We start from the raw sequence: 15297 nt of genomic DNA on the forward strand, positions 1-15297 counted from the left end.
TAGCCCACTGGATGGCTTTGTAAAATGTAATGGATAGGATAAATTATGAATGTCTAACTGTATTTTTATAAGGGTTACAGCTTTTCACTACTCATAAAGACCTCCCCCATTGCCATTCATACTCCTGTCTTCCTTCTCTCACTCCAACCGGTCGCAGCAGATGGCCCCGCCCCTCTCTGAGTCTGGTTCTGCCGGAGGTTTCTTCCTGTTAAAAGGGAGTTTTTCCTTCCCGCTGTTGCCAAAGTGCTTGCTCATAGGGAGTCATATGATTGTTGGGTTTTTCTCTGTATGTATTATTGTAGGGTCTACCTTACAGTATAAGTGCCTTGAGGCGACTGTTGTTGTGATTTGGTGCTGTATAAATAAAACTGAATTGAAAATACACTAAAACATGAGCAATGAAATGAGAAAGAGGTCCCATTTTTCACCTTCCACTTTGCATTTCTGTCACGTCTGGCACTGAGCTAACAGAAATCTTTCTATCATTTTATTTTTATTTCTTACAATTGAAACCGAATGAGTCTGGCAGACCTCTTTTATTAACTACACTGGCATTTCTTTATTACGTAAACCAAAAAAGAACAAAACTGAAATTTATTGTTGAAATTGCACTTGTTTTTCTTATATTAAAATGTATAAGAGTTTAAATGTGTAGTTAAAATGATTTACTCTGACAGAAAAGGTAATTTCACTGGTTCAGCTCACTCAAGGGCCGTATGTGACCACGTAAAATTTCGAGTTTGACATTTCTGTGTTAGAGCATAACATGTCCAGCTTGTTAGCTTTACAGTATAAACTCACACATTTTGAAATTTTGTTTATATGCCTGATACACATGTTCAAAATCCTTCCTCAACACGAATGATGGTTATTAACAGATTAACAGTCTGACAACTAATGAATGCCTTGCCACACTGATTTGCTTATTCACCGTAGTGTGTTAAAAACATTGGTAAACTAGCACAGAACTGTGAGATATATTCACATATCTCAGAGCATAAGTCTTAGTGCCTTTTGTGATACACCGACCACTTGTGTAGAAACATGAGGCAATAATGGTTATGCTAACAACATGTTAACACTGTCACTTTTTAACAAAACATATTCACTACAGAAAATGAACAAACTCTCAAAAATATATGAGAACAAAGAATACAACAGAATCATAGAAGAGCTGCATAAGAGAAAGCATATTAGAAAGAAAATGACAACTTCTGCAATTAGATCTTTTGCTGAAACTACAGTTTTCATTGCAATTACCCTCTTTTGTTTGGCCTACTTACTCTGCTTCAACTAAATATTTTTCCAATCAGTCTTGTCACTACCAATGTAGCTTCAAAATGAAACCTAACAAGCAATTTCTAATAACTTTATTTAATGGTTCACATTTCTCCTTAAGTCTACATAATCTAACACTTTTAGAAGAACTGGGGATACTCAGACACACATACACATGCAGGAATGAGCTGTAAGTGTTTTAGATAAGTGAAACCTTTGAGACTTACTTAGCCCTTCACATCAAACCACAGCACATTGTGTACATTTTCATGTAAGAACATTTATCTGGTGATTTCAAGAAGGCAGTGTGTAGGAGGCACTCATAACATGAGCTGGAGCTGCCTGTGGACCTGGTCACACACAGCAGTAGGTGGCTAAAGAAGGAAAAGCAAAGGGCCACTTGAAGTCAACACTTATACTGAATTCACATACTATATGAAAGACATATATACTGTCAGTGTTGTGGAAAGGAAGTTATAGCCAACTCTCACCGCAATGCAGTATTCTTTCCACACTTTTGTCTCGTCTTAATTTTCAAAGTATATCACAGAAATATTATTCAACATGATTTTGAAGCTTTTGTTCTTTTACTTTTGGCTTTTTTTCTTTTTGGCTACTGATGGCTGTTTTATTCTGTTTGTCATATACTTGTAAAATATGACTGGCTGTTTAGGCAGTGGCTCATTTGGGATAAATCCATGCAGAGGACAGCACAAATGATCTGTACAGCTCTGAGTATCACTTTATATGTTGGTAAGAAATGTGCATTGTCATCATTTGAGCTGTACTGTGTCAACAGCTTGTTTCGCAGGTGTTGCTGAGTCATGCTCTATAAAAAATGTCAGACGAGGGCAAACCTTTTTTTTTTTTTTAAAGGGATTTAAACCCTGTCTATCCATCTACCTATATATCTATAGAACACACACATAGCATATACCGAAGCATATTTCATAGGCATCTGGGAAATAAAGCTCATTTTGAGTCTCAGAAGTGCTCTCCCACATAAGATTCCCTGAGGACTAGACCACAGTTTGCAAAGCCGAGGTGTCCACCTCCACACCAGTCTGATGGTGAGACCGCTGCAAATTACTCATGACACTTCCTCTGATGACATTTTTAAAACCGCTTCCTCTGGTGAATGGCATCTCTGCCTCCTTCCAACCATCTATCCACCACCACCATCAACACTCCACCTAAACACACACAATAATTCCCCGGTCTACTCATGTCACAAGAGAGATTGCTGCCTCCTGCCTTCACCTGATTGACCCCCTTTGAGCAGGTGCTGGATCTGATCCAATCACAGTCAATCTTTTTTTAAACATTTCATTCTTTAAGCAGAACAGGGGCTCAAAATTCCATCATTCAATGACCCGATCAGTCGCCGATAACACAATCAAGCCAATCCCGGCTTATCCCCGGGGAAGCCATTTCAGGAGGGACAGCTGGGAGATGAGGCTACAGACCTACAGAAAGGTGTCAATCTCCCTTGATCCACAGCTCTTTTTCGTGAGCCGCCTATACTGCACAGCATCTAGTTGTTAAAGACCACTTGATATTGTGCTATTACTTAGTGCTCTGAATTCTATTTAATCCTCTGTTAAAGGTCTGCAGCAATCTGCAGTAAAGACATATGCATTAACACATACACACGTTCACTCTCTTACACAAAGACATACACTCAAGAAACGCTCTCAGACCTGCAATAGATCTCAATTTTTTTACGGCCATTTAAAAGCTACTCTATTGAAAATGTTGCTGGGCCACTGGGCAAATAAAGGTCGAGGGGGATATGAAATAGTTTGTCTTACGGGCCCCTTCCCCCCGTGTGTCCCTGCAGTACCGCGGCCATATCCACATTCATAGCCAATTCATTTATATTGCACTGCCCTTCTCATTGCTAGTCTCAGTCACTAACTACAAGTGACTGCAATGAGATTGAAGCTTCTGGCTAAATCTCCATTGCAAGGCACAAGCTCCATCATTGCTGCTCTGATCACTCCTTATAATCACTGGAACCAGACTATATCCTCGGCTGATTGGGGGAGTCACTGCAGAGAGGAAACAATCACAGAATGTCAGCAGATGATGGACACCGAGACGATGGAGTAGTGGTGGTCACTGTGAGCTACCATGTAAATGGCATGCAAATGTGCACCTGCACCAGCCGAGGAAGTGGAATGAAGAACTGTGGCCTTTTGATTAGGTTCCTTTCCCTCGCATGAAGTGTACTTTTCTGCAATGATCATCCATGTCTGCCATTTCAGCCAATGAACATGTTGAACATGTGAACAAGCCCAAAGTGCAATTAATGCGCATGCTAACGGTTTCTATTTTAAGCTTAGTGGATGGGTTGTTGAAAGAGCCTAAGTGCCATCGTAGGTTAAATTTAATCTAAAATCAAACAGATAAGACAGGAGTGATGAGATCAATTATTATTTGTGATTTGCAATCTCTGAGCACTGATTGAAATGGGCTCTGCGAGAACGGCATGCCACAGTACTCTATATTCTATAATGATCATTGTCATCAGGGCTGCTTTTTTCTCTGAATACCTGAAAACCTTGAATGTCTTTAAGGACCCTGGGCAGGTATGCAAAATTAATTCATACGGTCTTTACAGGCGGTCACAGAGTTATTTTTTTGCCATTTACAAAATCTAAGGGCACGCAAAATGTCAGCCGTGGTATTAGATTACCAGAGCCACAGAACAAATTTCATGCACTAACCAAGGAATCTTTTTCCGATGGCTGCATTTTAATTCTGCCTCTTATCTGCTTCCTTTCAGTGAAAGTATAAGAGAAGTATGCAGCTAGTTCCCTAGCCAAGGGTGAAACAGCACATAGCGGCTCTCGGCTGGGAGAAGGCGCTCTGACAGTGATCTTTCCATCAGTTCACTCATCCTTCCAGTGTCCTCCAACACAAGCCATCACTCTAGCAGTCACATCTCTCATCTGCTATTTGTTTCTTCTTTTTTTTCCACTGTAAGACCACTGCTGTATTTTATAACTCAGTGATAAACTATGTGTCTACCTTTATTGCTCCTGAGCCCAGTGGCACTGAATTGGTTAAGCGCCTCCTTCTCTTGCTGCCACTGAGCTCCACCTCCAGGATCTGGCTCTAGACCAGTGGAGCAAGAGACCTAGGACCGCCTAAACATAAAGGGATGATTGTGGCAGCCCAGTGACATGGAAGCAAGTAGTTCTGATGAAACTGACCGTCAGCTTCAGGTCTGCAGGAACTGAGTCAGTGAGCTGTAGTTGTTTCAGCTCAGCCAAATAAAGGCACTATGAGACGCACTCAAAGCCGATTACAATAAACCAATGAGGAAGCATTAGCCAACACAGCTAACTAGGACTTTAACTGCAGGGAGAGCTCGTCTGAGGCCAGGGCAGGCCTCGGGTTGCACACCGCATGCAAATTTCTGAGGTGTCAACAAACGTACTCTCATCTTTAATCAAGTGCCTACGTCAGCGACATTTTGGTGACATCGGCGTACTATTAGAGTTTGGAAAATGATAATGACATACTTGCTTAAGTCCAAAACAAAATTTTGAAATATGAAAACTTTATTATTTCAGTTCTTTTGAATCTAGACAGCAACCCAACAGATATAGTTTAAAGGAAAACGTTACCAATTTATGCACGCACATTTCTTTTAGTTAAGTACTTAACTAAATATATGGTGTCTGAGCATGCCACACGATGGGCTTTGTGAAGCTACTGCCTATCAACTGCATGGTCACAACACATTTATTTATCTTGTCGATCTTGCTGGCAGAAAACAGGCAAACCTGATCTGCTGGCTTCTTTGAGGGCTCACATTAAAGCTAGTGTAGAGACCGAGATGTTGCTCATGCGGTCTAAATCGCAGTGGAGAATGTTAGCTTGACAGGTGGTGCAGTACAGTGATTAGGACTAAGGCTTTAATGAATTTCCAATCATCAAATTAACTTCTTGCAGTAATCTTATTAATGATAGATCCATCTACACAGCATTTGGTGGGAAATAGCTCAAACCTTGGTCGCTGTGACACCACTGTGCAGGGCAGAAACAAAAGCAGTCTGCAGAGGGTTGTTGTTGTTGTGCAAACTACAGACAAAAGCAAAGGCAGCTTTGACGAGTTAAATGAATTAAGAATGCTTACAAGTGACTGTGCATATTGCAAACCTAGCAATATGAGATTAAAAAAATGGGAAAAATGTCAACAAGAAAGGTCTAAATATGAGGGGAAATGACCCAAAGTGCTATATGTAAAGGCTAACAGTCTTTTCTTAAAGTCTGCACAGTAGCACATAGTGCACAAACAGCACAATGATTAATTTGACTTTATTGCAAGACAGAAATAGCAGCAGCAGCCTCCAGTTAAGAGTCCTTGAATATAAAGGGAGGCCAGGCAGTACTGATAAGATTGTCTCATCTGGCTTGCAGGGGTAAAGTGCATTGTGCAGCCTGGGAAAAAAGAAAAAAAATGGAAGGCAGGATGTGGCTACTATTAGGCAGGTAATGGGATCCATCTGAGATGCATTAGAATCAGTCAAACACAACCACACTTCAGTTCCATTCAAATGACTGTCACAATCACTTCAAATGCACACCTCCAGCATGTACTGTAGGTGACAAAAAAGTGTCTCTGGCTGTGGAGCAGCTCCTCTGAAGTTGTGCCAGGCTCAGGCACTTTCCTAATAGTGACGGCTGGGAGAGTGGCAGTGAGACTGATGTGCATGAGAGCTGTCAGCCTCTGCCCATAACAAATGCCACATCTCCACCGTGACAGAATGGAGACAGAAGGGAGGGACTGAGGTGGGAGGGAGAGGAGGTGTGGAGGTTACAGACAAAACCTGTGACCCAATTGTGGCCACACCAGCTGTTTCTCCTTCACTGCCTCCCAACCACCGCCTTCTCTGCAGACCACATCCTGCTAATTGGCGACATAGCATATATATATATATATATATATATAGACAGAGGAGTTGCTAAATAATATCAGTGAAATGGCCTGTTCCCAGTGAGAAAGAACATTCGCTGGTGCCTTAAGCTGAAGTTCTCTGATGATTGATAAGTGTTTCAAAACAGACTTCCCAGAAATATAAATGACTAGCTGCCCTGCCACCATGCTGGCTAATGTCCCCCTTGACATGCACATAGGCTGACAGACAGAAAGACGGACTGATGGCTGACTGACAGACTGACACACATACTGCCACCAAGATTCTATGAAGGGGAAACTGAATTAATTGGTTTTTCCTTCTGTGGATAAGTCTTTAGAGTGGTGTGTATGTGGCGATAATGGTAGGTTGCACTGACAGGCAGGTTATTTAATAAATCCCGGGGTGTGTAAGGCTGAAAGAAAGGACACACACAAAACAGAGAGAACCACTTTCTTTTTTTTGCTCTGTATCTTGTCTGCCATAGCCCCAAGTATCAACCTCTGATGTTCTTTTTTTTTGTGCCGAAGGCACTCAAACGCGCTCGTACGCACACATATGTACGTGCACACGTATACGCACACGCAGCCCTAATCACGCACCCACATAAATACACTTAATCGCTGACACACTCACGCATGGCAAGAGCAGTACTGCTAACACATCCAAGCATGCACAAGTAGGCTATAAAAGCACACACAGAAACATGCACAAGATCTCGCTCAATCAGTCTGATTTGTTTGTTTCCTCCTAAGCATTTGAGGATTCCTCAAGGAGGGAAAAAACTTTGTATAATCAAGTCAATTATGTCATTCAATCAAGTCGAAAATCATTTCGAGCCCTTTCTCACATCCATTGATTGCAAAGTCGTGCTGAATATTTGCTTGCTGCGTTCTATTGTGCAAATAAGCCATCTTTATTTGGAATGGCAGGCCAGGCCACGGTGAGGTCTTCGATGCCACTTCCAACTGAAAAAAAGGGAGCAAAACAAAGTCCTTCACCTTGCTCACTGTCAGTCAAGAAACTAACAGTGGGCTTCATAGGGGAGAGCTGGTTGCGTATTGTCTCTGAACAAGAAAAAAAATGCAGTTTCTATTAATTTCTAAGGCCTCTTTTGTCTCCGTCAGTACCGCGGTACATTATGTGCCCATGAAAAATCCATCCTCACTAAAATTGTTTAAACTCAAGGTCAAGTGCTGATGTTACAGGGACTGTATCAGCTGAAGGTGACCTTGACTGATGTGGATTATGACATGAGGGAAATGGATCTCTGCTCAGTGTGGGGAAATTATCTGTGAAATGCTGCCACTGTATCAAAGACTGTTTGTGTGTGTGTGTGTGTGTGTGTGTGTGTGTGTGTGTGTGTGTGTGTGTGCACGCGCATCTTTTAGAGTCAGCATGTGAGAGCGCTATATATACGTCCTTGTATAGATTGGTGTGCATATATGCCTCACTCATGGGTGGGGGGATTTGCGTGTGAGAACAGCACGAAGCAGCAGCATAAAGAAACAGACAGCTAAATACAAGGCTGTGCCAATGCCGTCACAATAGCCCGTTGAAACTTTATTTCCAATCCTGAGTTGTATTGGATTCTTATGTTATGCTATCACAGATAAAAAGAAAACATTATTTGTTTTTGTTCGGAGGTTTTTTTCCCTCTTTGTAGGGTGGTTTGGTCATGGCAGCTGGTTGTCACTGCTTGTTTGCTCTGTACGTAAAATACATGTTGCTGACCAGCCATGGTGCACTGCGTGAAGCTACTATATCTTCAGATGTTTGCCTGTCGAAACACATATTCATTTGTTCAACTGTAAAGATAAAGGGAAAAACCTGCCCTGCTGATTCCTCTTAAGGCTCAACGTTTGAGATAGCTATAAAGACTGAGATGCTGGTCAAGAGGTCAAAGTTACACCGGAGTTAATCCAACATTTAATGGGAATTGAGAAGCGTTAAAGTGCGGGCTATTGTGACAACACCACACGCGATGATAAGAAAAAACAAGTCTTACCTTCCCAAACTGTTCAAAATACTGCTTCACGTCTTCCACTACTGTATTGGCTGACAAGCCACCCACAAATATTTTCTTTGTTCTTGTGACCATCTGGAAGGAAAAAGGGCGACAGGAGATGATTAGTGACAAAGCTTCAAATGCTTTGTGCAACACCTTTAATGAGACTTCATACACAGTAAGTGAGCAGCACCTGGGTTGGAGGATGTAACAGAGCAAAGACAGTGTGATGCTAAACAGGAATACATGCATTCACACAACGATTAAAAAAAGTAGCACCAGTAAGATCACAAACACTTGAGCTTTTAGAAGGAAAAACAAAAATATTTTAGTCATGCGCCTTTTCTGCACAATTGCTTTTCGGACGGACGCGCAAATCAAATCAGATTGTGAGAGAATTAAAAATTTCATCCATTTCATCCTTAAAAGTTTGTTTATCTTACCAAAAATAAATAAATAAATAATTTATGGACTTTCCAAAAAAAAAAAAAAAAGAAAAACAATTAATGAGAGCTAGGAGATGGAATCAGAGTGCATTAAAGCCTCATTTAGCTTCAAACAGCGAGAATATTAAGGATTATTACCCACAGTATCAAAAAGGGCACAAACATCTGCTGCCGACTACATGCTAAATTTAGGAAGACAATTTAAGAGGGAATCACGGCAACAATTCAACATCAGCATGAGTGTAAAATCTTTTTTTTTTTTTCACGCACACAAGGCTGCACCAATTAAAAATTAGCTGGTAAACTAAATGAAGTGATATTTATGTAGCAATATTTCTCAACACACCAAGTGTTTTCATAAACTCACAACCCCTTAACATCTAACAAATTAAACCGTATTAAAGGGTCTGTGTTATTTGTATTTTCTCTTTTAAGTGCAGGATATGATGTTATTATGATTAATGCTTTGGCCTCATCTGACTCTGCAATGAGAGGCTGCCTCTAACACTGTAGGGAGAAGGACTTTCACCTCAGACTGTTTCAGTGGTGATCACATTGCAGCTTATTATCTGATCCAGTCCTCGCTAGTAGCTCTACCTTTTAATGGTACAAAGAGAATGCTAAACGTATTTTTATTATGATCATGAAAATTCGCAATTATGCTGGTTATGGCATTAGTGAGGTCAATTAATCATCAACTTTGGAAACATCACTTGTTAATCTATCTATTGCCAAATGCGGTAGCACAGTGTTGATCGAGCTCTATGGCCCACTGCTGAGAGTAATGCAATATTTATCAATGCCCGGTATTATCACCCATGTCTGTGGTGACTTTCCCGGAAGAAAAAAAGGAAAAAAAAGAAGCTGTATTTAGTTGCTGCTAATGCGATCAGAACATTTCCTTCTGCTGCAGCTTCACATTAAAAGCATCTACAGTAAGTGGCGAAACACAAATGGCCTTTTTTATGAAGTAGTCACCGCAAATGTAGTGTCTATCAGTGAGTGTTGCACTAAAGGCTATCATTCATCAAATATGCATCGACAAAACAAGACAGTGGTCATTTTCAGCATCTTCCCGCAGTTTGAAATACGGCAGGCGCTAATGGAACAAAGAAGGAGCAGCCACAGTGAGCTGCAGGCACCAGGCTGCACATCCTCAACTACTGACAGAGATAAGCCACGTTCCCTTTCGCTGTGCCCTACTATGTCCACAGTTATGCTACGTAAGACATAGTTTATGGGAAAAAATACATGTGTTGCTTGACTTGAAATTACAAGGGTTTTGTATGATGCCTCCTACTTTCTGAAACCAGTATAATTAAACCATGTTGGTCAGGAGTCACATCTAATTATACTCACTGGCCACTTTATTAGGTATAACCGCTAATTGCTCATTATTGCAACTATTTCATCAGCTAATCACATGGCAGCAGCTCAGTGAATTTAGCCATGTAGACAAGATCATTATGACCTGTTTACTTCAAACTGAGCATCAGAATGGGCAAGAAAGGTGATTTAAATGTCTTTGAATGTGGCATGGTTGTTGGTGCCAGATAGGAAACAACCAGACTTTATAGAGAATGGGTAAAAAAAAAAACAGAGACTAGCAAGTGATCAGTAGTTCAGAAAAGAATTGCCAGACTGCTTCAAGCTAATAGGAAGGCAACAGTAACTCAAGTAACCCCTAGTTACAACCGAGGTATGCAGAAGAGCATCTCTGATCACACAGCCTGTGAAATGGGCTACAGCAACAGAAGACCACACTGGGTGCCACTCCTGTCAGCTAATAAAAGGAAACGGAGGCTACAGTTCCCACCGTTCCCCAACAGTGCACAGCAGAAAACTGGAAAAAATGTTGTCTGATCTGATGAGTCTCGATTTCTGCTGTGATACTAAGACGGCAGGATCACAATTTGGCTAACAACTAAACAAGATGAAAACATCCCAACTTGTATCAAAGGGTCAGGCTACTGGTGGTATAAAGGTGTGGGGGATATTTACTTGGCACATTTTGGGCCCCTTAGTGTAAACTGATCATGGTTTAAACCCCAAAACCTGCTGCTTATCATGTCCATTCTTGTAAGACTTGGCTTAGTTTGCTCATATTCAGCTGATTTTCATCTCGAACTGGTTACCTGAACCTGACAGTGAGTTCACTGTACTCAAATGGCTTTCACAGTCACCCGATCTCAATCTAATAGAGCACCTTCAGGATATAATAGAACAGGAGATTTGCGTCATAGATGTGGAGCTGACAAATCTGTATTGCGTGACGCTATCATATACACAAACTAACCACGCCTTTACAATGTGTACTCCACACACAGTTTGGGCTTCTAGTGAGGGGCAAAAGTCCCCAACAGAACACAAGACAAAAATAGAGAGTCATTCGGAAATAGAATTTGCCAATAATACAATTGTAAATCAATTATCTTGTTAGGAATCCAAAGTCCGAGCTAAAAATATTTATAAACTGCCCTACATTACCTATGTGAAGAGGAAGAATGACGAGCTAGTGGAATGAAAGTCTGACCTAATTTTGGAACAAATAGGGACACATTGAGAAGAAAAGTTGAGCCCTTGACCCCAGAGTGAAAGGATCCAGTGGCTCTGGTTTGGAGGAAAGGATCACTGCAATTAAATACAAACTATCCATCCATCCTCTTTTCTGTCCCAAGGCAATAAAGAGTTTTTCTGTTTTGACATGTATGATGATGTTGGAAATCCTGCCGTGAAATTGCAGTACCTTCTTCTGCTTCTTCACCCAAACAACAGTCAGTGTTTTTCCTTATTCTTGAACATAGGGCTTGGATTTTTGAACAGGTGCTGTCAACCACCACGATCAAAACCCAAAATGAAGGAATATGTTTTGGAAAAACTGTGCTCAAGCCCTCCAGTAGAGCTCCAGAGATTGGAGAATCAATACCAAAGCACACTGAAGCTGTTCTCTTTGTATATGCTGGCCCAACACCTTACTAAGACATGGTAGGTTTTTACTTTAACTTATGATGCATCTTATAAGGTCAGCTTGTTTTTCTTGTACCAGTTTGGCCTGTGCAAACAGAGAAAGAACAAGATTACTGTACTTTGAAGAAGACCACATTAACCCAAACAAAATATTTACTGTCTCTGTCTACAGATTGAAAACGCGCTGATACGATGTGGTATATAATGATTTTTGATGCACCGCTCTGTAATCTAACTGGCAAAACAAACAAATTTAAAAAAAAAAAGAGGCAGAAAACGCAGTGGAGAAAGTCACGGCTCTGATCTCTCTCGGCTCGCCTAAATCAAACAGAAATAAATGATGGGGGCTGGATAAACATACTCTGGAGATGCCCGGCAAACAATCAAGAAAGCTGAAAGAGTCTACCTTGATCAAAATGCTGACCGAAACACTTTCCATCTATGAAAGAGGCTTAACACTGAGAAAAAAAGTGACATTCAACTAGAGCTGAAGAACCATCTGTCAAGTGCTTTCCAGGTGCACACAGTCTCACAGGCACATAGCCTGCACATATGCACACAGCCTCCCACACATGGGTCCTCTCCTACAGTTAGTTTCTTTTTCATGAATTTTGCACAAGTGATTTTTAAAAAAAATATTGTTTTATCATACAACTCAATTAATCCAACTACAAAACAAAAAAAGGGAAAAGAAATTAAGTCATTTCCCAGTTTTAACTCTAATTTAAAGGTGAAGAAGGGAAAAGAGCTCAGCGCACAGCATCTTCTTTAGGCCTGGGGATGCCGCCAAGATGAACAAATAACCAGAAAAAAAGTAACCACAAGAGGCCGGGGCTGACACTGCACGCTCAACCAGTAAAAATGTAATCAGCGATGTTTTATTACACTGACAAGAGCAACGAGTCTCACTCAGCGCTTCATCAACTTCATGAGAATGTGCAATGGGCCACAGGTTTAAATATGCAAACACAGCTTGTGTAGTAATTAGTGATGGCACACAGGTGTCTAAATACTCTTGACCATCAATATTGCTGCAGATATCAGCCTGAACAATTCATAGAAAAACAAACAAATCAGTAAATCCAGTGTTTGACATGCTATAAAGCGAAATCTGAGTTCATCTGTGTGAGTTAAATCATCGTAAGTCAAGCTTTCCAAGTTGGTATCTCTGTTAGTCCTTAGGTTAAATTGCTATTAGAAGGTTCGCGTGGTAAAGAGGTAGTACCAGCCAAATTATGCATACTAACATGCAGTGTCACCTAATGTCAACGTGGCAATGATAATCTCAAAGCACACCTGAGGATGAGAGAGTACAGCTTAGACTGAAGAAAGCCGAGTCAAGTCTAGCATTACAAAGCCGAGCCTGACAAGCTGAGTCTGAGATGTCACCAGATCAGAGTAAAGGTAAAGATGCCACTCTTTTCTGGTGGGTTTTCCCTCGTGGTGATGAGAATATAAGAGTTGTTTTCTTTCCCTGCTTTCATTTAATACTTCTATTTGCTGCTCTGTAAAAACCTTTACAGGCTCTCAGTGAAGCTTGATGATGTTTCTTATTCACTGATTTGCAGCCCTTGACTACTGGCGGACATGCAAAGTATCAACTGACTAAATTAGGGTTATTCACTGGCCAAAACCCAGCAGCTGCATCATCTTCTGAACCCCTCCTCCTCCCAACATCATGCCTCGGGCCTCAGGGGTTATCAGCCTTGGACGCTGCCGCAGGCAACCCCCAGCCAGACAGCTGCTGATAAACTGGCTGTGCAAGCATTTATCAACATCACTCACTTTTATCATTGCCAATCTAGGTATAAAAAAACTAAAAACTAAAAATAAACAAGCCAATGTTCATGTCTGCTTGCCTCTCCACATCAGCTGTTTGTCCTGCTTTCCTTCTGGGCCACCCATTCCCCTGCTCATATTTCAGCCTCACTCCATCAGGCAGGAACTGGTCAAGTTTTCAGCCCTGTCTTCATACTCTGACATGTGTGCCCAATAGCTGATAGGATTGCTTGAGCCCTGGCACAACACAATTACTTTCTTTATTTCTCTCTCCATGGTGACAACAGGCATTAAGCCTCATAGCGCCAGAGCGGCAAAGTGAGTGAACTTATTGGAATCAACTGCGTTAGCTTATTTGTCTTTAAACATACACAGATCATAATGTAAGATGAAATTATATTGATTTCTTTTCCTTATCACACCAACTATCATATTAATTATACATTTGAAATGTAGGAAAGATATAAGTGACATAAGTGAACACAGCAAGGACGGAGCTGTACATCATAGTACTTTTAATGTTTGCAACCATTTTCAACGATATGCAAAGGGTTACAAGTGATCTCAATGTGTTTAGATAAAAGGTCTATAAATGGAGACGACTGTGTACTGTGGCTACTCTCCTGAGATGTGCGCCTCCAGCTAAAATCCCTCCAAAAGCACACCACAGAATCCCAGTGTAACATCCCTTAGCGCGTGAAGGGCACCTAGAAGCTCCATAATGCTACTGAAATGAAGAGCATGCAGCACTACGTGAAAAGGACACTACACACCAATATGAAGACCGCATCTAAACAGTGAACTTCCACAACAATACAATACAGAGCTACTGGGCTGTCTCTTTGCATACACCTTGCTTGCCATCATTTTAGGGGGAAATTAATTAGATTGATGAATGTATCTTACATTTAGGTTATCATATCAGGTTTGCTGAAAGAAGGACGAAAACTATCCTTCATCACGTTTGCACTAATAAGTGCACCCATGAGCTGCAATCGCAAATAAAACCGTGTTCGATGTCGTCAGACATATCATTACTGTACATTTCCTTAAAATATTGTCATATAATTGAGGCTATATCTGTTTTCCTACTAGCCTCATATATTTTGTATGTGCATATGTGTAATTTTGATGAATGAATCAGTTACCAGCATGTGTTATCTGATAATAGAGCTTGATAGATCCGCTACACGCCAATGTATTAGTATCAGCATTCATAACAGCCAATAAATGAAAAATAATGAAGAGATGGGAGAAACACCCTTCAACAATTTTCCACATCCTTTGTCCACCAGAGGGCACTCTACAGCTTCCTTGTTGGCAAAAAGTGCTTGGAACCTAAACAGCAAACAGATGATTTGAGCAGTCGGACCATAATCCACGACTCATTGTGACAAGACCAGAGTTTATTTTTAAACTGCATTGTCATATTATCTGAATAAGGACTCAATAATAACTGAATATAATAAATGTTGGAGAAATGTGTTTGTGTTTTGTGTCGATATATCCGATATGCCAGATTTTTAAATACCGAAATATCATTATTTTATTGGTCTTAAAAAGATACTATATCTGATCGAATATAATTTACTGGTATTTATTAGTAAAAATAAATAATTGCAATGAAACCAAGATGAATAAATTGAAAAATTTAAGTGTGAGTAAGTCACCAATTTAATTTGTACTTCTTGTTTCATTCCACAGTCCTTCTACAGTCTGCATTGTCTACTGACATTTAGAAGTTTCTGCTGGATTCTATCTAAATCTACCTCCTCACTCCTCAGAAATACAGACAGATGAAGTGAAAATGCCATTAACTGAGTTGATGACAACACATTATGTTACCTTAAGTGCAACAAAGCCTTCACACCAAGTATTACACTGAACATTT

General features: G+C 40.6%; 1 protein-coding gene across 11 annotated transcripts in view; it reads right to left on the reverse strand.

Annotated features, from left to right (window-relative positions):
• Positions 1–15297, reverse strand: part of msi2b (musashi RNA-binding protein 2b) — a 279768-nt gene that overhangs the window by 187505 nt on the left and 76966 nt on the right. For all 11 annotated transcript variants that reach the window (XM_085469730.1, XM_085469728.1, XM_085469727.1 and 8 more), the window contains exon 6: positions 8215–8307. In XM_085469730.1, coding sequence (XP_085325856.1) covers positions 8215–8307 — 93 coding nt within the window. The remainder of the gene's footprint in view (positions 1–8214; positions 8308–15297) is intronic.

This window comes from Copadichromis virginalis, linkage group LG10, assembly GCF_057382275.1.
Source record: "Copadichromis virginalis isolate Kocher_CV1m ecotype Utaka linkage group LG10, C_Virginalis_male_GT1.1, whole genome shotgun sequence".
Lineage (NCBI taxonomy): Eukaryota > Metazoa > Chordata > Actinopteri > Cichliformes > Cichlidae > Copadichromis > Copadichromis virginalis.